Consider the following 26850-nt stretch of genomic DNA (forward strand, 5'->3'; position numbering starts at 1 on the left):
CCAACCTGGCTGACCTCTCCGGGGCCCGTCCTGCTGCGAAAGCACGTGAGGGCCCATAAAACGGACCCCCTGGTCGAGAGGGTGAACCTCCTGCACGCCAACCCTCAGTACGCCTATGTGGCATACCCAGACGGGCGGGAGGACACAGTCTCCTTGCGAGACCTCGCACCCTCGGGCATTCCGGAGACACCACCTTCACCCCCCCCCCCCCCCCCCCCGATTCCAGCTCAGGTAGACGGCATGCCGGAACCCCACGAGCCCTCGCCGACCACGCAGACACCAGCATCACCACCGGAGAATGCAACACCGCCGCTGCGACGATCGGAAAGGCTTACGAGGCCTCCGGACAGACTGACATACCAGAACTGGTAGTACACATCACCCCGCCGGACTCAAATCTAAACAAGGGGTGAATGTGGTAAACCACTTTTGTCGTTCACTATCGTTACACTATAGTTATCACTGTTATATCGTTACTCTATGGTTATCACTGTTCACACTGTTGTATCACTATACGAGGTCGCCTCTTGTCACGCTGTTATACCTGGGCTGACCACTGCTGACTCCGCCCATGGCTCCACCTACCTGCCCAGGTATAAAGGTGGTCGACTGGCTGGTATTCCTCCTTGTTGGATCCGATCACCCACGAGGGTGGGCTCTGTTATTTAGCCAATAAAAACCTATAGTTACTTTCTTAACTCGTCGCTTTTCATTGGATGAATTGATAGGTATATCAGCTAGGTCATGCAATGGAGAGTCTACTTCCACCCATTAAACTAGTAAATTAAGACCTATCTGTGCAGCACACTGCACTAGTTGTTTCTGATCTCCTTGAAAATGGGTCCTTGTGGCCTGTTAGGTCAGTCTAATGCGTTTTCCAGATACAAGGATACCTTCATTGATTTGTTAGAGAGCAATTGACTTGTGTCTCATCAGCACTAGTCCACAGGAGCCCTGTTGATCATGACTAATAAGACTTCAGCCAACAGAAATATTATTTTTGTGAAATTACACACCCTTGCAGATTTAATGTGACCACTGATCCTCCTGGCCTCACTGGCATTGAGATTTACTTTTATATTTACAGAATGTAACATCTGTTAACCTTGTATAAAGGCGCCTTTTAATTTTTAATATACTTCTGTAAATAAAATTAAAAATATTATGGAAAAGCTTTGACTCTCTCGAATGTATGCAAGTTGTTGTTGATTAATAAAAATGCTTTGATTGTATCCCCCAATCATTCTCACCATTGACATTGTGCAATAGATGTGACCAAGTCAGGTTTTTGGTGGCTTTTTTGGCATTGCATGAAACTAAGCCTTTCACTACTAGAAAAGTTGTCTGCGATCCTGGGAGTCTGATCATGCCAAGGTTAGATAATTTATTGACTGCTGTAAAGAGTTTCTATTTCATTAAGTGCCATGCAGTCTTTGTAAGAGTGGGTTTCTAATTTTGTTTCTAAAGCTATGCTAATTCAAAATTAAATGTGCACTTTGCAACAAGTCAATCTTTTTAGATTAAGTTGTGCAAAATGGAATGACTGCCTGTGGTTTCAGGCAGAATTTCATCATTGTCACATAGAGGTCAGACATATAACTTTTCATTATTCCGGTGAATGCATACTACAAATGAATTCGACACCATTTTTTATACCAGCAACTATTTAATAGGGAGCTTGAATAATGGTTGGAGTTGAAAAGAGAAACCCCAGTTTTGAAAAAGCTACTGCATAACAGTATCAATGGTCCGGACGGCCTAATAAATTAAATTTTTACAGTTATTTTCTTCTTGCTCTTTTTGGCCTGATTAGCTTCCATGTGTAGTTCAAGGCAATGTGTGGCACAAACATTTTGTTAAAAAGGTATGTGCCCTTTCTTGGAGAAATGGCATTTGCAAGTAGGAATCGGTGTCGAATATTCCTCATAGAAATTCATATAATTTACATTTATATGAAATAAAATAACATGGAAAATTCCATTTTCAGTTTCTTTGTATTTCTTTGTCTTGATGAATTTTGATAGGTACTTGCATTCATAAAGCTTTTAAAAGATGAAAAGATACTTGCGTTGATGGATGGAAAGAGAATTGTGCAGATTTTGGTGTAACAAATCCAATGTACAACATTCAGCTTTCAGGCTGAATTCTGTGCTCTAACAATGTTGTACGCTTTTGTTTGCAGTGGTGATTAGTGGGAGAAGGGATATTGTATTTGGAAATATGTTATCTCAAGGATGATGGAGATCATGGAATATAGCATGCGATTGGTAAAACTAGGCTTGTGAAATTGAGTTTTAGAAGCTGAAATTGGGAGAACCAGAGCTTTTCCTCTCATGGGAGCCTCTGCTGGGCATCTCCCACTCCACGAGGCTCAAGTTGGAAACTAAGTGGAACAAAGGTTTAAAGTACCTGTTTTGTAATTTTATAGATAGTTGACTGAGTGCGTTACTTTATATGGTAAATATTGCCAAACAGCTTGTAAATCAGAATGAAGTTAGCATAATTGAAGCAGATTGTATATAAGTTTCTATTACTATGATGGCACGCATAAAACTATTTTCACCACTTTCCAGTCATGGGCAAATTTGTGTGCAACTTAGGAAGTGGCTTAGTGAGTTGGAGTGAATGGTGAGACATAATGGTTCCTCCAACAATGGTGGTCAGTGCGAAAGGAATGGCTTGGTTATTGTAGGGATGCTTTATGGCCTTGCTGGGGGGGTGGTGCCAACCTGGCGCAGCATGTTTTTTTTATTTGTTTTATGGGATGTGGGCGTCGCTGGAAAGGCCAGCATTTATTGCCCTTGAGAAGGTGGTGGTGAGCCACCGCCTTGAACCACTGCAGTCCGTGTGGTGAAGGTACTCCCACAGTGCTGTTAGGGAGGGAGTTCCAGGATTTTGACCCAGTGACGATGAAGGATCAGCAATATACTTCCAAGTCAGGATGGTGTGTGACTTGGAGGTGGCGGTGTTCCCATGCACCTGCTGCCCTTGTCCTTCTAGGTGGAAGAGGTCGCGGGTTTGGGAAGTGCTGCCAAAGAAGCCTTGACAAGTTGCTGCAGTGCATCTTGTAGATGTGCAGACACGGTACGCCAGTGGTGGAGGGAGTGAACGTTTTAAGGTGGTGGATGGGGTGCCAATCAAGCGGTCCTGGATGATGTCAACTTTCTAGTGTTGTTGGAGCTGCACTCATCCAGGCAAGTGGAGAGTATTCCATCACGCTCCTTACTTGTGCCTTGTAGATGGTGGAAAGGCTTTGAGGAGTCAGGAAGTGAGACACTCGCCGCAGAATACCCAGCCTCTGACCAGCTCATGTTGCCACAATATTTATGTGGCTGGTCCAGTTAAGTTTCTGGTCAATGGTGACCCCCCAGGATATTGATGGTGGGGGATTCGACGATGGTAATGCGGTTGAATGTCAAGGGGAGGTGGTCATTGCCTGGCACTTCTGTGGCGCGAATGTTACCTGCCACTTATCAGCCCAAGCCTGAATGTCATCCAGGTCTTGTTGCATGCGGGCATGGACTGCTTCATTATCTGAGGAGTTGTGAATGGCACTGAACATCCCCATTTCTGACCTTATGTTGGAGGAAAGGTCATTGATGAAGCAGCTGAAGATGGTTGGGCCTAGGACACTGCCCTGAGGAACTCCTGCAGTGATGTCCTGGGGCTGTGATGATTGGCCTTCAACAACCACAACCATCTTCCTTTTGTGCTAGGTATGACTCCAGCTAGTGGCGCGTTTCCCATTGACTTCAGTTTTACTAAGGCTCCTTGATGCCACACTCAGTCAAATGCTTCCTTGATGTCTAGGGCAGTTACTCTCACCTCACCTCTGGAATTCAGCTCCTCTCTCCATGTTTGGACCAAGGCTGTAATGAGGTCGGGAGCCGAGTGGTCTTGGCGGAACCCAAACTGGGCATCAATGAGCAGGTTATTGGTGAGTAAATGCTGCTTGATCGCACTGTCGATGACACCTTCCATCACTTTGCTGGTGATTGAGAGTAGACTGATGGGGCAGTAATTGGCCGGGTTGGATTTGTCCTGCTTTTTGTGGACAGGACCTACCTGGGCAGTTTTCCACATTGTCTGATAGATGCCAGTGTTGTAGCTGTACTGGAACAGCACGGCTAGTTCTGGAGCGCAATTCTTCAGCACAATAGCCGGGATGTTGTCAGGGCCCATAGTCTTTGCTGTATCCAGTGCACTCAGCCGTTTCTTGATATCACGTGGAGTGAATCAAATTGGCTGAAGACTGGCTTCTGTGATGGTGGGGACCTCAGGAGTAGGTCAATATGGATCATCCACTCAGCAATTCTGGCTGAAGATGGCTGCAAACGCTTCAGCCTTGTCGTTTGCACTCGCGTGTTGGGCTCCACCATCATTGAGGATGGGGATATTCATGGAGCCGCCTCCTCCCGTTAGTTGTTTAATAGTCCACCACCATTCACGACTGGATGTGACAGGACTGCAGAGCATTGATCTGATCCGTTGATCGGGCTAAGCGATCACACAATCTATAGCATGCTGCTTCCACTTTTTAGCATGCATGTAGTCCTGTGTTGCAGCTTCCCCAGGTTTGCACCTCATTTTTAGATATGCCTGGTGCTGCTCCTGGCATGCTCTTCTACACTCCTTCTTGAACCAGGGTTGGTATCCTGGCTTGATGGTAATGGTAGAGTGAGGGAGCATGGATGCCCAGTTTTGAGCTACTAGATCTGTTCTGAATCTATCCCATTTAGCACGGTGGTAGTGCCACACAACACGATGGAGGGTGCCCTCCGAGTGAAGACAGGACTTCGTCTCCACAATTACTGTGCGGTGGTCACTGCTACCAATACTGCAACCGGTAGATTGGTGAGGACGAGGTCAAGTAGGTTTTTTACCTCGTGTTGGTTCTCTCACCACCTGTCGCAGGCCCAGACTGGCAGTTATGTCCTTAAGGACTCTGCCAGCTCGGTCTGTCTGTAGTGAACATTGAAGTCCCCCACCCAGAGTGCATTCTGTGCCCTTGCTACTCTCAGTGGTTCTTCCAAGTGGTGTTCGCCATGGAGGAGTACTGATTCATCAGCTGAGGGAGGACGGTAGGTGGTAATCAGCAGGAGGTTTGCTTGACCTGAAGCCATGAGACTTCATGGGGTCCGGAGTCAGTGTTGAGGACTTCCAAGGTCACTCCTTCCCGACTGTATACCACTGTGTCACCACCCCTGGTGGGTCTGTCCTGCCAGTGGGACAGGACATACCCAGGAATGGTGATGGAGGTGTCTGGGACATTGGCTGAAAGGTATGATTCTGTGAGTATGACTATGTCAGGCTGTTGCTTGATTAGTCTGTGGGACAGCTCTCCCAATTTTGGTACAAGTCACCAGATGTTGGTGAGGAGGACTTTGCAGGGTTGACCGGGCTGGGTGTGCCGTTGCTATGTCCGTAGCCGGTGCCGAAGTCCATCCGGTTTCATCTTGTGTTTCGTAGCGGTTTGTTACGACTGAGTAGCTTGCTAGGCCATTTCAGAGGGCAGTTAAGAGTCAACCTGGAGTCACAAATAGGCCAGACCAGGTAAGGATGGCAGATTTCCTTCCCTAAAGGATTTTGTGAACTAGATGGGTTTTTACGACAATCCGATAGGTTCATGGTTACCATCACTGATACTAGCGCTTTATTCTAGATTTATTTAACTAACTGAATTTAAATTCCCTAGCTGCTGTGGTGGGATTTGATCTCCCGTCTCTGGATCATTAGTCCAGTGACATTACCACTACGCTATCATTCCCATATGTCAGCCATATGCGTGAATAAAGTAAATCTGGCCATGATGAGGCAATCCCTGGCCGCCCAGGCAGCCATGTGCTCGGGTGCTGGTGTGATCTGGACCGCTGGTCCCTCCTGCTCCTCCTCCTCATCATGAGCCACGTCTTCAGTGGATAGCATTGTCTCCAAACAGCCAGCCGGAAAGTCTGTTTGGAGGTGCGAAGAGCTAAGGGAGGGTGGACTGGCGCATGATGAAAGAGTCATAGCAGCTGCCAGGGAATTTGGCGCACACATGCATGATGATCTTCCTATGTTTGCAGACGAGCTGCACGTTGAGGGAGTGGAAGCCCTTGCGATTGACAAAGACTCCTGGGTGATATTGGGGTGCCCAGATGGCCACATGTGTGCAGTCATTGATGTCCTGCACCCGTGGGAAGCCAGCCAGAATGGCAAAGGCCAGCGCCTGCTCAGTAACCCTGGCTTCATCAGTGGCAAAGTTGATATAATTGGCTGACTTGTAAAAGAGGGCATCAGTGACCTGTGTGATGCATCTGTGGGTGGCCGACTGCGAGATGCCGCAAATGTCTGCTGCAGATCCCTGGAAGGAGGCTGAGGCAAAGAAGTTGAGAGCACTGCTGATTTTGACAGCCACTGGTAAGGCATGTCCACCCACTCCTCTGGGCTGCAGGTCTTGCTCCAGCAATCTGCAAATCTCTGCGATGACCTGGAGCAATAGGCTGAGCCTCCTTTGCCACTGCTGCTCCATCATGTTGAGGAAGCTCATCCTCTGCCTGTATACCCTGTGTTGGGGGTATCCTTCTGTCAAGGTGCAGCCCTGTGCTGATGCCCTCTGTCCTGTGCAGCATCAGGTGGTTGAGGAGAAGATTGGTGGTGGTGTTAGTGCTGCTGGTGTTGGGGCTCATCGTGGTCTGATTCTGAGGACCAAGGTGAGACAGTATAAACGGCACCCATTCTGATGTAATAGATAGTAGGTCAAGTAGAGATGACGGAAGTAATCTGTCAGTTGTGTGATAGGTTCTACCAATGAAGTGATAGTGGATCCCGACTTTGCTGGAAACACTTGGAAACTCAAGAAAGCTAAATCTGTGCTGACAATGCACTCAGCGACAGCATCTGCTTTAGGAAAGTGACCAGCTGCCAGGTGGGAGTTTTTATTGTACTTTTCATGCTGTGCAATAATCAGCTGGATCAATGGCCACTCAACTTCCGCCTCAGGTTCCCGAGCTGCTTGATTCCCATGCTCATCCAGGGAAGTTTGAATGGTAAGGTTAAAAAGACGCTTAAGGGTCTGACAAGTACCTCATAATGATCTCAATTACCTCGGCCGCCTCTGCCGTTCGGGACGCTGGCAGACGCACCTGAGGGAAAGCCGCGTGGGGGGCGGGAAGTCAGCGGGTTCCCGACTCGTTCCAAGGTTTTTCAAATGTCCCTCCTGACCCGCCTCCAATCGCACCCGCACGGACCCCAGAAAATTCTAGCCTATTTTACTCCAGCTGTAAGCATAAAAAGGACCTTATGCATTACAAAATATTCTTCAAACTTTAGATTATAGCTGTAAGTTGATGTATTAATAACTATGATTTAAAGGAGCAGTTCCAGTGTTCAGCTGGCTTTGGCTTATTTGAGAAGATGGGGAGATTAATTAATATTGATCAGCCCCTCAAGGAACAGCTGCAAGATTTGCTTACTATGAACTAAAGTCAAGAAATTTTGCAACCACGGTGAAAGAACCTGCAAATGTAAACGTTCCAACTTACTTGCAGAAAAGGGTGATGCATCATGCTCAACAAAACAAGTCAAGCACTTATCTCTTTTCTTTATCCACTATTTTAAAAGAGCTATGGCAAAAACTAAAAGTGCACATTTGATCAAATTCAAAGCTGCCTTACCTTTGTGATGTTTAATTTCCATTTTCGTAACATACATGCTGCGATTGTTTGCAAGTGCTTATCAAAGCTACATCCCAATAAATGGAATGGTTTAATGATACTAATGAATACATTTGAGGGATGGTTTAATTGGTGGACAATGTGGAATGGCGATATTAAATTAGGTAAGTAACACTGGGATGGATCGCAGACATTAAGAAAAGCAAACAGCTATACAATAGAGACCACCTCCTACTCTCAATCCCTTTGCCACTAAACTGATGACCACCCAACTTGCATTCCTATCCCTATGCTAGTTAACATTGTAAATGGTGCCCTTTCCTTAGTTACTATCCCCCTCCCTTTCAAAACCACTGTCATCACCCCCTTTATCCTTGCAAACTGCCGCCTTATCTCAAACCTCCCTTTCCTCCCAAGTCCTTGAACGTGTTGTCACCGCCCAAATCTGTGCCCACCTTTCCTGCAATTCCATGTTTGATTTTTCCAAACAGGTTTCCGTCTCGCCACAGAACTGAAATGGCCCTAATTAAAATCACAAATGACATCCTCTGTGACTGTGACCACAGTACACTATCCCTCCTCATCCTTCTTGACACCACTGCAGCCTTTGGCACGACTGACCACACCATCTTTCTCGAATGCCTCTCTATTGTACAGCTGAATGAAACTTGGTTCCACTCTTACCATTCCAATTATAACCAGAGAATCTCCAACAATGGCTTCTCTTCAGGTAACATTTTCTGAGTCCCCCAAGGATCTGTCCTTGGTTCCCTCCTCGTCCTCATCTACATGATGACCCTGAACTACACCATCCAGGAGACATGGCTTCAGGTTCCATATGTACACTGATGATGCCCATCTCTACCTCTGCACCACCTCTCTCGACCCCTCCACTTCCTGTGTTGTCGGCCTGCTTATTCGACATATAGGTCTGGCTAAGCTGTAATTTCCTCAAGTTAAACACTAGGAAGACCAAATCCATCATATTGGGCTCTCACCACAAACTGTACTCTCGCCACTGATTCCATCGCTGTCCCCAGCTCCTGTCTCTGGTTGACTGTTTATAACCTCAACGTCCTATTTGACCTTGAGCTGAGCTTCCAACCTCCTATCCTCTCCATCGCAAATCTGCTGACTTCCTCCTCCATAACATTGTCCATCTCTACCTGCCTCAGCCCATCTGCTGTCGAAACCCTCATTCATGCTTTAGTCATCTCCAGACTTGACTATTCCAATGCTGTCCAGCCCAGCCTCCCATTTTCCACCCTGCATAAACTTCAGTTCATCCAAAACTCTGCTGCTCATATCCTAACCTGCACAAGTTCACACATCATCCCTGCGCTTGCTGATCTACGTTGGGTCCCGGCCCCCCAACAACTCCAACTTAATATTCTCTTCTCGTTCAAATCCTTTCATGGCCTCGTCCGTCCCAATTTCTGTAATCTCCTCCAGCCCTACAACTCTCCGAGAACTCGCTGTTCCTCCAGCACTAGCCTCTTGCGAATTTCCCACTCCCTTCACCCTACCATTGGCGGCAGTGCTTTTATCTGTCTGGGCTACAAGCTCAGGAATTGCCTCCCTAAATCCCTCTTCCTCTCTACCTCTCTCCTCCTTTTAAGACTCTCCTTAAAATCTACCTCTTTCACGAAGCTTTTGGTCCGCTCTCATAATATCTCCTCCTGTTGACTCGGTGTCAATTTTTCTTCGATTACACTTCTGTGAAGTGCCTTGGAAATTTTTTCTATGTTAAAGATGCGACATAAATGCAAGTTGTTGTTGGATACACAAGTTAAAATACCAAACCAGTATATACTTTTGCACCAATAAAACCATGCACCACGCACAAACTGGGAGGGGATTTTTTACATTTTTGTTGGTACAAGTTAACACTAGAAGTGACCAAATTTGCACATCCACTTTATCGTCTAATGAAAGCTTCCTATTAGAGGTGAGTTGATGACTTTAGTTCCTGACCACTAATAGGACATAATCCAGCTCACCAGAATTAATTCCTCTATTTTTAATAGTGATTGCATAATATGACTTTTTGACTGAGGCAGTGTTTTGCTTGCTATCTGTAAATTTCTGTTAGCATGTAAAGTTCATGAATTGGGATTCCAATTTATTCAGTACGGTAAGGCTTAAAATACTATTGGAACAATAATTCAACTATTTAAGAAAGGTAAAAGAAAGTTTTTCAATCAAGCAGCTTAAATGCATTAGTTTCTTTCCTTATCTTAATGAAAAAACAAGGACAATGCACACAGTTCTAGACAAATTTATCTTGGTGTTCTCGCCAAGACCTTCTGTTGGCCACTTTTCCCATGGAATGCTTACTTAAAAACTATTTTTCTTCAGTACTTTTCTTGGTAAATTTCTGAATGTGTACACCATTTTTTTCCCAACGCATTATTGACATTTAACCATTTGAATCACAGGAAAAAATGTTGAGTGTCAAATAATTGTAGGAATATTGTCTATGTTTGTGTAATTCTGATTCATTACTCGCACTGAGAATAAACACTATTTGCTGGATAGAAAACCGGCACATGTTTCAAAAGCTGCAAATGATCAGTACTCAGTTTGTTTAACAATGAGGGGGCTCACTAGGTGCCTGAAGCATCACATTTTAATTTGTTTTAATTATTAATGAAACATTTTCTGCATTACAACTTTTTGAGTTGACTGTTATTAACATGACTGTCATTTTAAAAAAAACTGACCAAATCCAGGATAATGGTTCAGATTCAGTTTGTTCCTTCTCAGGCAGTATTATATTAATGTAGTGACATTGTGTGTTTGAGGTAACCCATTAAAAATGATGTGTGAACATCATACATTTTTAATGGTATTATTAAATATTTAAAGCTTAAATGCAGACAAATTGTGATTATTCATCTAAAAAGTTTAGCGACCTCTGAATTTGTAGTTTTAACTGTGAATTTATGAAGTAGCTCGGTGCAGTAAAGAATGAACAGCTATTGGCAGTTTAACCAGGAATGAGAGATTATTCGTGTGGATCACCGTTAAACTGAGGCCCCGTCTGCTCTCTGAGCTGGACATAAAAGATCCCATGGCACTATTCAAGGAAGCGAAGGGGAGTTCTCCAGTGTCATGGCCAGTATTTATCCCTCAACCAACATCACTAACACAAATTATCTGATCACTATCACATTGCTGTTTGTGGGCCCTTGCTGTGTGCAAATTGGCTGCCGGGTTTCCTACATTACAACAGCGACTACCCATCAAAGGTAATTCATTGGCTGTAAAGCGCTTTGGGACGTCCTGAGGTCATGAAAGGCGCTATATAAATGCAAGTCTTTTTTTCTTTCTCATGCATAATTCATCATCTTTAATGCAGTCCAGATGAATTGAAGCTAGATTCTAATTGAGGTTTGCTGAATTGGGTGAGCTCTCCACAGACACAACTATTTTTTTCTACAGTGTGACCAGTTGTCCAAAGTCCTAAAAGATGGCCTGAATCTTTCTACCCATTCTGTTCATCTTCCCAGTGCCATTCTCACAAAGAAACATTAGCCAAACACCATGGAATGAGCCACATGGAAACTACTGATTCTCACCCGTACAACTCGAAGGAAAATCCTGCATTCTGTTTAGCTAGATCTTCACACACAAGCAGGCAAACCAATGCTGAAGCATTGGGTATGGAAAGTAACAACTGCACACAGCTGTGTGAAAGTTGCTAAGCCCAAAGCATTGAACAAACATTTGCAAAGTCTTTGTAAATACTGAAGATCTCTGGGATATGGATCAAGATATCTAAAACAAACTTGGCTGTGTGTGTATGTGGTTTGTCATATTCTCAAAGGAAAAATAAATTTAATGCTTCAAGCATTTCCTAGCCAAGGTAATCCAGGAATGGAATACACACAATAATTTCAAGGCCCATTATGATTTACATCACAAACCATGAGTAATTCCTATGTAAAGGGAAACTATTAAGAGTTTTCTTTCAACCACACTCTTCCCTATTCATATTTGCTACATGGGGTATATTTCTGTTTTATTTACAACACTTACAATGTTGCAAAAAGCAAGAGGGGAAGTGCCATCAGTTGTTCGTCAATAATGTACATTCCTCAGCTATATTTGGAATTTCACAATTGTTTGTAAGCCTAATCATAAGTAGTTTTCCCATTCTGTAATTCCTAAGGGTAACTAGTAAAACATCAATGCTGCATTATGTTTTGTAGAGCACGTTTGTTCAATTCTGTCTTCCATGCTACGGAACTTGAAGGGTCAGCAGCGAACTCGGCTACTTAACAAATTCACTGAAAACGACTGTGAAAAGGTAATCCTGTCTTTCTTTTCACACTGGGTTATTTCCTGGTTAATAATAGCTGGATGGAATTTACACTGATTCTGCCTGTATCTGACTTTTAGGCTTGTAATTGTGCATTGTTTTGTCCCAGTTAAATGTTGGTTAACTTCATGATCAGTTATCTTTGCTTCAAGGCCACGCTGAACTACATTGCTATTGTATTAGTGTCCACAAATGGGCGCTGACCCAGGTGTCTGGAGAGGGTGATGGTAACGGGTTACTGTCTGTCCTGTGCGGCATGAGGGGGGGAAACTGTACAAGCTGATATACTTTGGTTCTGTATTATGTGCTGAGTAAAATTGACCCTTCTCGTCCTGAAGAAACAGTCTCCACTTGGCGAGGCAAGGATTAATCAGGGATAGTCAACATGGCTTTGTCAAGGGAAGATCATGTCTGACTAATTTGATTGAATTTTTTGAGGGGGTGACTAGGTGTGTGGATGAGGGTAACACAGTGGATGTGGTATACATGGATTTCAGTAAGGCCTTCGATAAAGTCCCGCACAGGAGACTGGTCAAGAAGGTAAGAGCCCATGGAATCCAGGGTGCCTTGGCACGTTGGATACAAAACTGGCTTAGTGGCAGAAGGCAGAGGGTGATGGTCGAAGGTTGTTTTTGTGACTGGAAGCCTGTGGCCAGTGGGGTACCGCAGGGATCGGTGCTGGGTCCCTTGCTGTTTGTGGTCTATATTAATGACTTGGATATGAATGTAAAAGGTATGATCAGTAAGTTCGCGGATGATACAAAAATTGGTAGGGTGGTAAATAGCGAGGAGGGTAGTCTCAGTCTGCAGGACGATATCGATGGGTTGGTCAGATGGGCGGAACAGTGGCAAATGGAATTTAACCCGGAAAAGTGCGAGGTGATGCACTTTGGGGGGACTAACAAGGCAAGGGAATACACAATGAATGGTAAGACCCTAGGCAAGACGGAGGGTCAGAGGGATCTGGGTGTGCAAGTACACAGATCCCTGAAGGCGGCGGAACAGGTGGATAAGGTGGTAAAAAAGGCATATGGGATACTTGCCTTCATTAGCCGAGGCATAGAATATAAGAGCAAGGAGGTTATGATGGAGCTGTATAAAACACTGGTTAGGCCACAGCTGGAATACTGTGTGCAGTTCTGGTCGCCACACTACAGGAAGGATGTGATAGCTTTGGAGAGGGTGCAGAGGAGATTCACCAGGATGCTACCAGGGCTGGAACGCTTCAGCTATGAAGAGAGACTGGGCAGATTGGGTTTGTTTTCCTTGGAGCAGAGGAGGCTGAGGGGGGACATGATTGAGGTGTACAAAATTATGAGGGGCATAGATAGGATGGATACTAAGGAGCTTTTTCCCTTAGTAGAAGGGTCAATAACTAGGGGGCACAGATTCAAGGTAAAGGGCGGGAGGTTTAGAGGGGATTTGAGAAAGAACTTTTTCACCCAGAGGGTGGTTGGAGTCTGGAACTCACTGCCCGGAAGGGTTGTGGAGGCTGGAACCCTCACAACATTCAAGACGCATTTGGATGAGCACTTGAAATGCCATAGCATACAAGGCTACAGACCAAATGCTGGAATATGGGATTAGATTAGACAGGGCGTGATGGCCGGCGCGGACACGATGGGCCGAAGGGCCTCTATCCGTGCTGTATGACTCTGAGATTGTTGACTGTACATATGTACTATAATCAGGATAAATCATGCACCTGCCACAGTTATTACTTAACAAGCTGCTGGAATATATAATCAGTGCTGTCTATCTTGCGCAATAAGAAACCCTGAAAATTCTTCCCATCCTCATAATTCTCTCAGTATTTTTCAAGAGTAAGTTGGCCGGAAGTTAACTGAGAGGTAGGTAGCAAGCAGGAGGGTGGGGCTCAAGCAGGAGGGTGGGGCTCCACATGCAAAGAGTTATGGAAAGTGTCTTGTTTTGCACACTTTGTACAAAAATAATAAATTGTAGGACAACGGAGTATTACAGTTTAAACTCTTTTAATGAAGCATCAGGTCTGTAAGCTTTCTCAATCAATACAGCACCATGTGGACAAGATGGCGTCAGGGCCCCTGGGTCTTCTAAACAATAGCAGTCCTTACAGATGCCTGCAGGCCAATGACAACTCAGCATGTGATCACATGTGAATATAATAGGTATTCCTTACAGATGCCTGCGGGCCAATGATAAATCAATATGCAAATGTTACAGAAAGTGAGACTGCTTCGGCACTCAGAGAAATTTAGCTTGCAATGATTTTTATTTTTTGATGTAGTTTACTGGTATTCTGAATAAAACCTGTGTACATGTACTGGGGTGTTCAGCAACATAATGCAAATAATAGAAAACATAAAGGGCTAGGAAAGCCTGTGTATAATTTCTCAACATTTGTGCTTTCAAAAGTTTTTATCCCGATTGTATAATGGGTATCCAGGGTTGCTGGAGAATTGAAGTATACATAAGTTCATTCATTCATTTCTAAGGTGTTCTCTTAAAACACATTGGCTCAAATACAAAATGTGAACACCCGACTAAATGTGCTGCTGGCCAGTTCTTCAGAAGTACCAGAATCACAATTGATATGCCTATCAATTAGTCCAATAAAAGGCGACGAGTTAAGAACGTAACTGAAGGTTTTTATTGGCTAAATAACAGAGCCCACCCTCGTGGGTGATCCGATCCAACAGGGAGGAATACTAGCCAGTCAGCTACCTTTATACCTGGGCAGGTAATGGGCGGAGTCGGAGGTGGTCAGCCCAGGTATAACAGTGCGACAAGAGGCGACCTCGTGTAGTGATGTGACAGTGAGAACAATATACAGTGATAACTATAACAGTGGTTTACCACATTCACCCCTTGTTTAGATTAGAGTCCGGCGGGGTGAAGTGTATTACCAGCTCTGGTATGTCAGTCTGTCCGGAGGCTTCGTTAGCCTCTCCGATCGTCGCAGCGGCGGTGTTACATTATCCGGTGTTAAAGCTGGTGTCTGCGTAGTCGGCAAAGGCTCGTGGGGTTCCGGCATGCCGTCTACCTCGGCTGGACTCGGGGGGTTGGGAGGGGGGGGTGAGGGTGCGAGGTCTCGTAAGGAGACAGTGTCCTCCCGTCCGTCTGGGTAAGCCACATAGGCGTACTGGGGGTTGGCGTGCAGGAGGTTCACCTTCTCGACCAGGGGGTCCGTTTTATGGGCCCTCACGTGCTTTCGCAGCAAGACGGGTCCCGGAGAGGTCAGCCAGGTTGGTAGGGTGGTTCCCGTAGTCGACTTCCTGGGGAAGACAAACATTCGAGCATGGGGGGTGGTGTTAATGGCAGTGCAAAGTAGTGACCGGATGGAGTGCAGCGCAATCGGGAGGACCTCTTGCCAGCGGGAGGTTGGGAGGCCCTTAGACTTTAAGGCTAAGAGGGTGGCCTTCCATACCGTCGCGTTCTCTCTTTCCACCTGGCCGTTCCCTCGGGGGTTGTAGCTGGTGGTCCTGCTTGCTGCAATACCCCTCTCCAATAGGAACTGACGGAGTTCCTCGCTCATGAAGGAGGCGCCCCGGTCACTATGTATATAGTTCGGGAACCCGAACAAGGCGAAGAGTTTGTTCAGGCATTTAATGACCGTGTTACTGGTCATGTCTGGGCAGGGGAAGGCAAAGGGGAAACGGGAGTACTCATCAACGATGTTGAGGAAGTACACATTACGGTCGGATGACGGTAGGGGCCCCTTGAAGTCGATGCTCAGACGCTCGAAGGGGCGGGTGGCCTTGATCAGGCTTGCTCTGTCCGGCTTATAGAAGTGCGGTTTGCACTCAGCACAGATCTGGCAGTTCCTGGTCATGGTCCTGACCTCCTCGATGGAGTATGGCAGGTTGCGGGCCTTAATGAAATGGTAGAGTCTGGTGACTCCGGGGTGGCAGAGGTCATTGTGGAGGGTCTGAAGTCTATCACTTTGCGCGCTGGCGCATGTAATGCGTGAAAGAGCATCAGGGGGGTCGTTCAGTTTACCGGGCCGGTACAAGATCTCATAATCATAGGTGGAAAGCTCGATTCTCCACCTCAAGATTTTGTCGTTCTTGATCTTGCCCCTCAGCTTGTTATTAAACATGAAGGCAACCGAGCGTTGGTCGGTGAGGAGGGTAAATCGTTTGCCTGCCAAGTAGTGCCTCCAGCGCCGTACTGCCTCCACAATTGCCTGGGCTTCCTTCTCGACCGACGAGTGTCGGGTCTCGGGGCCCTGTAGGGTCCTTGAGAAGAAGGCTACCGGCCTACCCTCCTGGTTAAGGGTAGCGGCTAGGGCGAAGTCGGATGCATCGCTCTCCACTTGGAAGGGGATTGACTCATCCACTGCGTGCATTGTGGCCTTGGCTATGTCTCCCTTAATGAGGGAGAAGGCCGCGCACGCCTCTTCCGTGAGGGGGAAGGATGTGGTTTTCAGGAGGGGTCTGGCTTTGTCCGCATAATTGGGTACCCATTGGGCATAGTAGGCGAAAAGCCCCAGGGTTCTCCTAAGTGCTTTTGGACAGTGGGGGAGGGGTAGCTCCATGAGGGGGCGCATTCTTTCGGGGTCGGGGCCGATGACTCCGTTCTCTACTACACAGCCAAGGATGGCAAGGCGCGCTGTGTTAAACACGCATTTCTCCTTATTGTAGGTGAGGTTCAGCCGTTGGGCCGTACGGAGGAATTTCTCCAGATTCACGTCATGGTCCTGCCGGTTGCGGCCGCAGATGGTGACGTTATCGAGATAGGGGAAAGTGGCCTGTAGTCCGTTCTGGTCAACCATCCGGTCCATCTCCCGTTGGAAAACCGAGACCCCGTTGGTGACACCAAAGGGGACCCTAAGGAATTGGTAGAGGCGGCCATTCGCCTCGAAGGCGGTGTACTGGCTGTCCTCCGGGCTGATGGGGAGTTGGTGGTAGGCCGACTTGAGGTCGATGGTCGAGAATACGCGGTATTGTGCAATCTCATTGACCATGTCCGATATGCGGGGGAGGGGGTATGCGTCCAGCTGGGTGTATCTGTTTATGGTCTGGCTGTAGTCGATAACCAGGCGATTTTTGTCGCCGGTCTTGACTACCACCACCTGGGCACGCCAGGGGCTGCTGCTCCCCTCAATAATGCCCTCTTTCAGGAGTCGCTGCACCTCAGAGCTAATGAAGGCTCTGTCCCCAGCGCTGTACCGCCTGCTCTTAGTAGCGACAGGTTTGCAGTCGGGGGTGAGGTTAGCGAACAGGGAAGGTGGCGGTACCTTGAGGGTGGATAGGCTGCAGGTGTTACGCGGTGGGCGGTTTAACTTTCGCTGGTTGTCGACTGTGAGTGGGGGGAGGGGTCCACCGTATGCTAGGGTTACACTTTGGAGGTGGGATTGGAAGTCCAGCCCTAGTATGACGGCAGCGCACAGCTGGGGGAGTACAAGGAGTTTAAAATTTTTATACTCTGTCCCTTTAACCGACAATGTCACGACACAGTAGCCGCTGATGTCTGTGGCGTGCGACCTCGATGCCATCGAGATGCGGCTGCGCGTTGGCAGGACGGGGAGGGAGTAGTGGCTCACCGTGTCTGGGTGGATGAAGCTCTCCGTGCTTCCGCTGTCGAACAGGCAGGTCGTGGCGTGGCCGTTGACTTTGATGTCCATCATTGAGCTGGCCAGGTGGTGCGGGCGGGCTTGATCCAGGGTCACGGAAGCTAGGGTGTAGATGAGCGCGTCGTTGTCATGACAAGATGGCGGCGAAGATGGCGGCCCCCGTAGTTCACATGAGGCTCTGTTTAAATCGTTTGCCCCGCACAAAGATGGCCGCCCCTGCTGTTCCCATGAGGCTCTGCAGGCTTCGGCTGCCCCGCACAAAGATGGCCGCCCCTGGTTTTCCCATGAGGCTCTGCAGGCTTCGGCTGCCCCGCACAAAGATGGCCGCCCCTGGTTTTCCCATGAGGCTCTGCAGGCTTCGGCTGCCCCGCACAAAGATGGCCGCCCCCAGGGTTCGCATGAGGCACTGCTGGCTTCTGAGGATTTGCTTCTGCAGGCCTTGGAGAAGTGGCCTTTCTTGAGGCAGGTTTTGCAGGTCGAGTTTTTGGCTGGGCAGCGCGACCTCGGATGCTTCTCCTGGCCGCAAAAGAAGCAGCCAGCGGCCCGATCGGGGTTGCCTGATGTCGGGGCCGGTACCGGGGCTAGCGGGCCCGGTCGGATCCGTGATGCAGACACTGAGGTAGGTCCCGGGGGCAGCGCTGTGAAGGGTGGTGGGGTGGGGGTCGGGCCCGAGTCCCAGGGTCGCGAATAGTACCTGGCAAACGCTTCCTGGTCTTGCTGGGTGGCCTCTAGGGTGAGGGCGAGGGCTTCGGCCTTGTCCAGGTCTATGTCCTTAGCTTCAAGCAGTCTTTGCCGTGTGTAGTCGGAACGTAGGCCTCTCACCAAGGCGTCGCGGACATTGTCTTCCATGTTCGCAGTAGCCGTCACCGCTTTAAAGTCACAGTTCCTGCCGAGTTGTCTCAGCGCTCGTGAAAATTCAGCTATCGATTCTCCTGGCTGTTGCTGGCGAGATCTTAAGAGATGCCTAGTGTACATGTAGTTTACCGGGCTCCGGTACTGCTGTTTCAGTAGGTTGATGGCGTCGTCGTACGTAGTCATGTCCTGGATGAGTGTATATACTCTCGGGCTCGCTTGGGCTTTCAGGACTCTTAGTTTGGATCTCTGAGGGACGACGGCTTCCTCCAGGTACGATTCGAAGCAGTCCAGCCAGTGTTTGAAGTCGTTGGCTGAGTTTGGTGCCTGTGGGTTTAGATCCAGGTATGGTGGTTTCAAGGCTTGCAGCCAAGCCGGCTGGTGTGGCCCGTTGTCTGGAGGCTGCTGTTGCTGTGCTGCTGGGTGAGCTCCTTGCTGTTGCTGTTCATTATCAGACATCTTTAAAATTTAGTCAATAAAATTGATATGCCTATCAATTAGTCCAATAAAAGGCGACGAGTTAAGAACGTAACTGAAGGTTTTTATTGGCTAAATAACAGAGCCCACCCTCGTGGGTGATCCGATCCAACAGGGAGGAATACTAGCCAGTCAGCTACCTTTATACCTGGGCAGGTAATGGGCGGAGTCGGAGGTGGTCAGCCCAGGTATAACAGTGCGACAAGAGGCGACCTCGTGTAGTGATGTGACAGTGAGAACAGTGAGAACAATATACAGTGATAACTATAACAGTGGTTTACCACAACAATATCTCAGGATTTCAGTGGGACTACCTGAAAGAAGATCTTACAGCACAGAAGGAGGCCATTTGGCCGGTTGTGCCTGTGCTGGCTCTTTAAAAGAGTTATCCATTTAGTCCCACACCCTTGCTCTTTGCCTACAGCACTGCAAATGTTTCCTTTTTCAATTTTATACAACATAAGAAATAGGAGTAGGCCATTTGGCCCCTCGAGCCTGCTTCGCCATTCGATAAGATCATGGCTGACCTGGTCTTGGCCTCAACTCCACTTTCCTGCCCGCTCCCCATAACCTTTTGAAAGTTACTATTGAACCTGCTTGCATCACCCTTTTGAGTATTGCATTCCAGATCATCATAACTCGGGTAAAAACAAATTCTCATCTCCCATCTGGTTCTTTTGCCAATTAAATCAGAATCGTAAATCTGTGTCCTCTGGTTACTGACCCTCCTGCTAGTGGACACCTATTAAATCTCCCCTTAACTTTCTGTGCTTTAAGGAGGACAATCCCAGCTTCTGCAGTCTCTCCACATAACTGAAGTCCCTCATCCCTAGTATCATTCTAGTAAATCTCCACTTTCAAGGATTGCGAAGAGCCGGCACAGGCATGATGGGCTGAATTGCTTCCTTCTGTGTTCCATAATCTAGGTCTGCCCATTGTGTTGGCCCTGGCCAAATAACAAATAACTCGCCTTGGAACATAAAGATTAAACTGCAGTAGTCCAAGGTGTTGTGTGGGGGGCAGCAAAGTGGAATAGGTGAGGTGAGGTGAGAGTGGTTTACTTTCACTCCTTAAGCATCTTTTGGCCTCCAGTCATAACCTCAATTATCTCTCGCCCTCTAACCCTATTTACTCTAAAGTTGATGACTGGTCTTGACTCTCTGTATATGCAATACCATGGAAGATTGACGAGCACTAGATTAAAAATGTCGATTTGTCACACTGGAATTATAACCCCCTCCCCTGTTGGCGCCCTTCCCAAATTGATTTTACGTTTTGCTGTTTATACTTTGATTTTATAATATTTATAGTTATATAAGTATGGACAGCATGTATGAATTTAAAATGGGAACTGAATTACATCTGCCTTGCCTGATCAAATTTATACCCTGCCCTCCAAGCACATTTCAGTTGAAGATTGCATTTGGTCTTACCAATTCCACACACAGACTATTGGAGAAGATTAAGGGATATCGAACTAGGAGGACATTAGCAAATTGGAATAAAAACTGGTTAGAGGGAGGAAACAGAATAGGATTCGAGGGCAGTTACTCAGAGTGGTTGGAAGTGGGTAGTAGTGTCCCACGGAGTTCTGTTCTAGGACCATATCTGTTCACTGTGTATATCAATGATTTGGATATTGGGCTAGATGGAGTAGTGTTCAAATTTGCAGATGATGCTAAAATAGGAGGCATACTAAATAATTCTGAGGACCAAAGAAAGCTGCAAGGGGATATTGATAAGATGGCAGAATGGGCAAAAAAGTGGCAGATGGAATTCAATGTCAGTAAATGTGAGGTGGTAGATTTTGGTTTTTAAGAAAAGTAATTATTGCACTTGGAATGGGGGAAAGCTTGGTGATGTGGAACAAAGGGAATTGAGAGTTTGGGTTTACAAGATACCAAAGCAGCACCTCAAGTTGAAGGCCATAAAAAGCTAATGAAATACTGGCTTTTATAGTAAGAGGCATAGAGTATAAAAGCTGAAATATTACAATATATCTGTATAAAACATTAATAAGCCCATAGTTGGAGTACTGTGCAGTCTTGGGCTTCACACTATAGGAAGTATGTTGAGGGAATGGAGTGGGTACAGCACAGTTTCATTATAATGCTGCCTGGTTTGCGAAAGTACAGATATGATGAAAGACTTGAAATATTAAGGCAGTTTTCGTTAGAACAGAGCAGATTTACAGGGTGATTTGATCGATTAAAATTAGGAAAGGACAGAGTAGTTAGAAACAGACTATTTCCAGTGATTGAGTAGTCTAGAATCAGGGGACATAGATTTAAGACAGAGAGCAAGAGAAACTTTATTAGAGGGTTAAAAGGAAATAAAGGACAAGCACACAAGATTAGGACTACTGCTCATTGGGGAGGGTTTAAACTAAAATGGCAGGGGGTTGGGAACCTGTGCAGGGAGACAGAGGAATGGGAAACAAGGATAGAAGCAAAAGACAGGAAGGAGAAAAGCAAAAGTGGCAGGCAGAGAAGTCAAGGGTTTAAATCAAACATGGCCACAGTAAATAATAGTTCTAAAAGGTCTGAGTGTTAAAAAAAAACAAGCCTGAAGGCTTTGTGTCTTAATGCGAGGAGCATTCGTAATAAGGTGGATGAATTAGCTGCACAAATAGATGTAAATGGATATGAAATGATTGGGATTACGGAAACATGGCTCCAGGGTGACCAAGGCTGGGAACTCAACATCCAGGGGTATTCAATATTCAGGAAAGACCAGCAAAAAGGAAAAGGAGGTGGGGTAGCATTGCTGATTAAAGAGGAGATTAACACAATAGTAAGGAAGGATATTAGCTCTGATGACGTGGAATCTGTATGGGTAGAGCTGAGAAATACCAAGGGGCAGAAAAAGTTAGTGGGAGTTGAATACAGACCCCCAAACAGTAATGCCGAGGTTGGGGATGGCATTAACCGGGAAATTAGAGACGCAGGAAATTAGAGACGCATGCAATAAGGGCACAGCAGTTATCATGGGTGACTTTAATCTACATATAGATTGGGCTAACCAAATTAGTAACAATACTGTGGAGGAGGAATTCCTGGAATGTATACGGGATGGTTTCCTGGACCAATATGTCGAGGAACCAACTAGAAATCAGGCCATCTTAGACTGGGTATTATGTAATGAGAAAGGATTAATTAGCAATCTTGTTCTGCGAGGCCCCTTGGGGCAGAGCGATCATAATATAGAATTCTTGATTAAATGGAGAGTGAAGTATTTGACTCAGAGACTAGGGTCCTGAATTTAAATAAAGGAAACTATGATGGTATGAGGCGCGAGTTGGGTAGGATGGATTGGGGAATGTTACTTAATGGGTTGACGGTGGATATTCAATGGCAAACATTTAAAGATCGCATGGATGAAGTACAGAATTTGTTCATCCCTATTTGGCATAAAAATAAAACAAAAAAGGTGACTCAACTGTGGCTAACAAGGGAAATTAGGGATAGCATAAGATCCAAGGAGAGGACAAATAAATTGGCCAGAAAAAGCAGCAAACCTGAGGATTGGGAGCAGTTTAGGATTCAGCAAAGGAGGACAAAGGGATTAATTAAGAGGGGGGAAATAGAGTACGAGAGTAAGCTTGCAGGGAACATTAAAACTGACTGTAAAAGCTTCTATAGATATGTGAAGAGAAATCAAGCGTAGGTCCCTTGCAGTCAGAATCAGGGGAATTTATAATGGGGAACAAAGAAATGGCAGGCCGATTAAATACATACTTTGGTTCTGTCTTCACAAAGGAGGACACAAATAACCTCCCAGAGATGTCGGAGAACATAGGGTCTAATGAGAGGGAGGAACTGAATTAAATCAGTATTTGTAGGGAAATGGTGTTAAGGAAATTGACGAGATTGAAGGCCGATAAATCCCCAGGGCCTGATAATCTACATCCTAGGGTACTAAAGGAAGTGGCCCTAGAAATAGTAGATGCATTGCTGGTCATCTTCCAAAATTCTATAGATTCTGGAACAGTTTCCATGGATTGGAGGGTAGCTAATGTTATCCCACTATTCAAAAAAGGTGGTAGAGAGAAAACGGGGAATTATAGATCGGTAAGCCTGACATCGGTAGTGGGGAGAATGCTAGAGTCCATTATAAAAGATGTAATAGCAGAGCACTTGGAAAACAGTGACAGGATCGGACAAAGTCAACATGGATTTACAAAAGGTAAATCGTGCTTGACTAATCTACTGGAATTTTTTGAGGATGTAACTGGTAGAATAGATAAGGGAGAACCAGTGGATGTGGTGTATTTGGACTTTTGGAAGGCTTTCGATACAGTCCCGCATAAGAGATTATCATGTAAAGTTAAAGCACATGGGATTGGGGGAAAGGTACTGATTTGGATAGAGAACTGGCTGGCAGAAAGGAAGCAAAGAGTTGGAATAAACAGCTCTTTTTCCGAGTGGCAGGCAGTGACTAGTGGGGTACTGCAGGGATCGGTGCTAGGACCCCAGCTATTCACAATATATATTAATGCTCTAGATGAGGGAACTAGATGTAATATCTCCAAGTTTGCAAATGACACAAAACTGGGTGGGTGTGTGTGCTGTGAGGAGGATGCCGAGAAACTCCAGTATGATTTGGACAGGTTGGGTGATTGGGCAGATGTAGTATAATGTGGATAAATGCGAGGTTATCCACTTTGGTGGCAAAAACAGGAAGGCAGTTTAATTATCTGAAGGGCAGTAGATTGGGAGATGGGGAAGTGCAACGAGACCTGGGTGTCCTTGTGCACCAGTCACTGAAGGTAAGCATGCAGGTGCAGCAAGCGGTTAAGAAGGCAAATGGTATGCTGGCCTTCGTAGCAAGAGGATTCGAGTACAGGAACAAGGATGTCTTGCTGCAGTTGTACAGGGCCTTGGTGAGACCACACCTTGAGTATTGTGTGCAGTTTTGGTCGCCTTATCTGAGGAAGGATGTTCTTGCCATGGAGGGAGTGCAGCAAAGATTCACCAGACTGATACCTGGGATGGCAGGAATGACGTATGAGGAGAGATCGGGTCGATTGGGCTTATACTCGCTGGAGTTTAGTAGAATAAGAGGGGATTGTAGGGGGCATCTTTTACCTGGTTTACGGTAATTTACCTGCCTTTACCTGGTTTACGGTAATTTACCTGGTCAAGCAGTCTTTTGCTGCTGCACTCTGAGACCAATCCCAAACAGCGATTTTGAATCGCTAAACCCACCCTTCCAGTTCTGACTGGAGCAACTTATAATTAATGATATATTAAAAAACGGACAAATGATCTGGATGTGAGAAAATCAACTTTTATTACACTAAAGAAAACTACACCACATGATTTTAGTAATCACTGTACAATTGCTTAAATGGGGGAAGACAGATGGCAAAAACGAGGGATAAATGGCTACAATGTTAATTAAATAATCTGAGCAATTTCCCTTAAATTACCACACCCCTTCAACTCCTTACTAGATTGCCTTGCTGAGGAGTCAGAAACCTGCTCACCTGTGGTCCAAGGAAGTAAGAGAGAGATAGCTTCTCAGGAGCTAACTTTATATCCTGCCAGCTCCTTCTGTTTTGCGCTGAAAGGGTCTGTGTGCAAAATTCGCGTCCAAAGTTCGAATACACAAGAGAAAGGCTGTGATTGGCTGATTCAAATAAAGCTTGGAGTGGTTTGAATGTGTCTACATTCTGGGGCCGAAGTATTCCTGCCTACATCCGGAGTTTCTGGGCTAACCAAAGGGGACACACCTGAATAATGGGTGATTCAAAACCCATTCATTCCAAACTGTTCTCTTTCAAAAGTCCTTTTCCGGAGTTTCGATGTGTCTCATTATGTGTAAGTGGTGTTGAATGGGGTTGGATTTCTGTGTAAACAGAAGCCCTTTGTCCTGCGGTCAGTCTCGAGTGGTTTAATCCGTTATGTCAACATCCTGCAGTTTCAATAAATAAACATCGATTGTCAGAGAAGGGAAACTCCCTGGTTTGATTGACAGGTCTGACTGCCACTGCTTGATCCTCCCACTTACACAGACACTTCGAGCTGCTTCTCTTGTCCTTTTTGGCCATGCTTTTCTGACGGCCATTTTCAGACCCCTCTGCAATTTACACAGTTCGAAACTCAGAGATACCATTTTAATCTTAAAGTCCTGATGTTGTCCAAGAGTTCTGGGTATGCTTTTAAAACATTGTCCAACCCAGAGACAATTCAAATCACACAATTCTTCGTCCACGATGTGGACCAATATTTTCCGATCTTCAGGGATTTAGGGAATTTTTTCAAACCCCTACAGGATCTCATTGAAACTTATAAAATTCTAACAGGACTAGACAGACTAGATGCAGGAAGGATGTTCCGATGGCGGGGGAGTCCAGAACCAGGGGTCACAGTCTAAAGATAAGGGGTAAGCCATTTAGGACAGAGATGAGGAGGAATTTCTTCACCCAGAGAGTGGTGAACCTGTGGAATTCTCTACCACAGAAGGCAGTTGAGGCCAATTCATTAAATATATTCAAGAAGGAGTTAGATATATTTCTTAAGGCTAAAGGGATCAAGGGATATCGGGAGAAGGCAGGGGCAGGGTACTGAGTTTGGATGATCAGCCATGATCTCATTGAATGGCGGAGCAGGCTCGAGGGGCTGAATGGCCTACTCCTGCTCCTATCGTCTATGTTTCTATGTGATGGATAAATACCAACACGGACTGGTTGGCCTGATATTGTGTTATAATTTCTATGTAATTCCTTCTAAACAGTGCCTTAGTTATATGCAGGAAGCAGTGATACTTGTAACAGTTTCTGAATGGGCTTAGAGTAAACCAGTATTTACCACGGATATAAAATACAGACAGATAATGTTGTATCAATACCTTGGCTGGACAATGATTCAGTGAAGTACTAGAATCTTGTATAACAGCATTTTATAGCAAAAAATGTATTTTATCATAGCAACAGAAGCATGCTACACAAGCATGAAAAATATTCTCAATATATTCGTGTCTTGTAAATGAGTTTTGCAAAGGCAGTTTGCTACAAAATAGTTATCTTTTTCCCTTCAGTGCTGTTTGTACTTGTACTTAAAACTAGGTCATAATCTGTCAACTGCAACTCAGGTGATGGACTATGAGCACCTTGTGCTATTCAGAGCAGTAGAGCACGTTGGCTATTTTGTTTGAGATTGGCAAAGTCCTGCTGTCTTAAAAATAGGTCACCTTAATGAAATTAAATGGAAAAGTTTGTTTTAAGGTAAAACACTTTACATTGAGTGTTGAATGGATAAGAATCAATGTTAGGGAGCAGAATGTTCAATTACAAGCAAAAGGAAAAAGGAAAATTTGGCTCATCGCTACAGAGTTCAGTAGGGTGCGAATTGACCTCCTCCACCTTTAAGATGTTGAAAAGTTTGGCGTGAGTTTGTGAAAAATATAAGTCTACTGCTCATTAAAAAAGTTAATTACATGATTTGGGTCTACCCAAGACACCTCTTGCATAGTTTAACAAAAAGAAGTTTCCTCAAACTAGGAAGTTTTGATTTTGATGAATTGCAAGAAACATTAACATTTGTATTTTACCTCAATTTGTTTCCAATTAACAGTTAATTTTAATTGTAATTTGTATTTACTATCTCAATGAAATTGATGTAAAATAAGGGCATCAGTTTTGACCATTCTGATCAGACATGTTCTTGCCATGTTCTTCATGAGCTTACTATAGTTACACCCCAATTGGCAAAATCCACAAGACACTAAGTGAAAGCAAGGAGGGCGACAGTCATTCAGGGACATGTATTTGAACTGCAATACTTCTTGATTTCTCCGTTTATGCCTTTTTCCTATATTTATGAATACTGCTTATTAAAGAAGACTCCAACATCTAAATGGGTAAAATCTCCCTCATATCATCCTGCTGCTGCTCTTCCTTAAAAGACTTGCTTTTTTTACCAAAAAAGTCCACGCAACATATTAACAGAAATGAAAGATAAATTGAGCAAGCTGTGAAATGTGTG

At 45.5% G+C, this 26850-nt stretch overlaps 1 protein-coding gene across 1 annotated transcript in view; it reads left to right on the forward strand.

The window, feature by feature from the left end:
* The window catches only part of ctnnbl1 (catenin, beta like 1), a 222672-nt gene that overhangs the window by 124960 nt on the left and 70862 nt on the right, over positions 1 to 26850 (forward strand). The window contains exon 8 of the mRNA XM_086004285.1: positions 11870 to 11967. Within this exon, the coding sequence (XP_085860411.1) occupies positions 11870 to 11967 (98 nt within the window). The remainder of the gene's footprint in view (positions 1 to 11869; positions 11968 to 26850) is intronic.

This window comes from Somniosus microcephalus, chromosome 13 (genome assembly GCF_052327205.1).
Source record: "Somniosus microcephalus isolate GS21.2 chromosome 13, FLI_Smic_1.0, whole genome shotgun sequence".
NCBI lineage: Eukaryota > Metazoa > Chordata > Chondrichthyes > Squaliformes > Somniosidae > Somniosus > Somniosus microcephalus.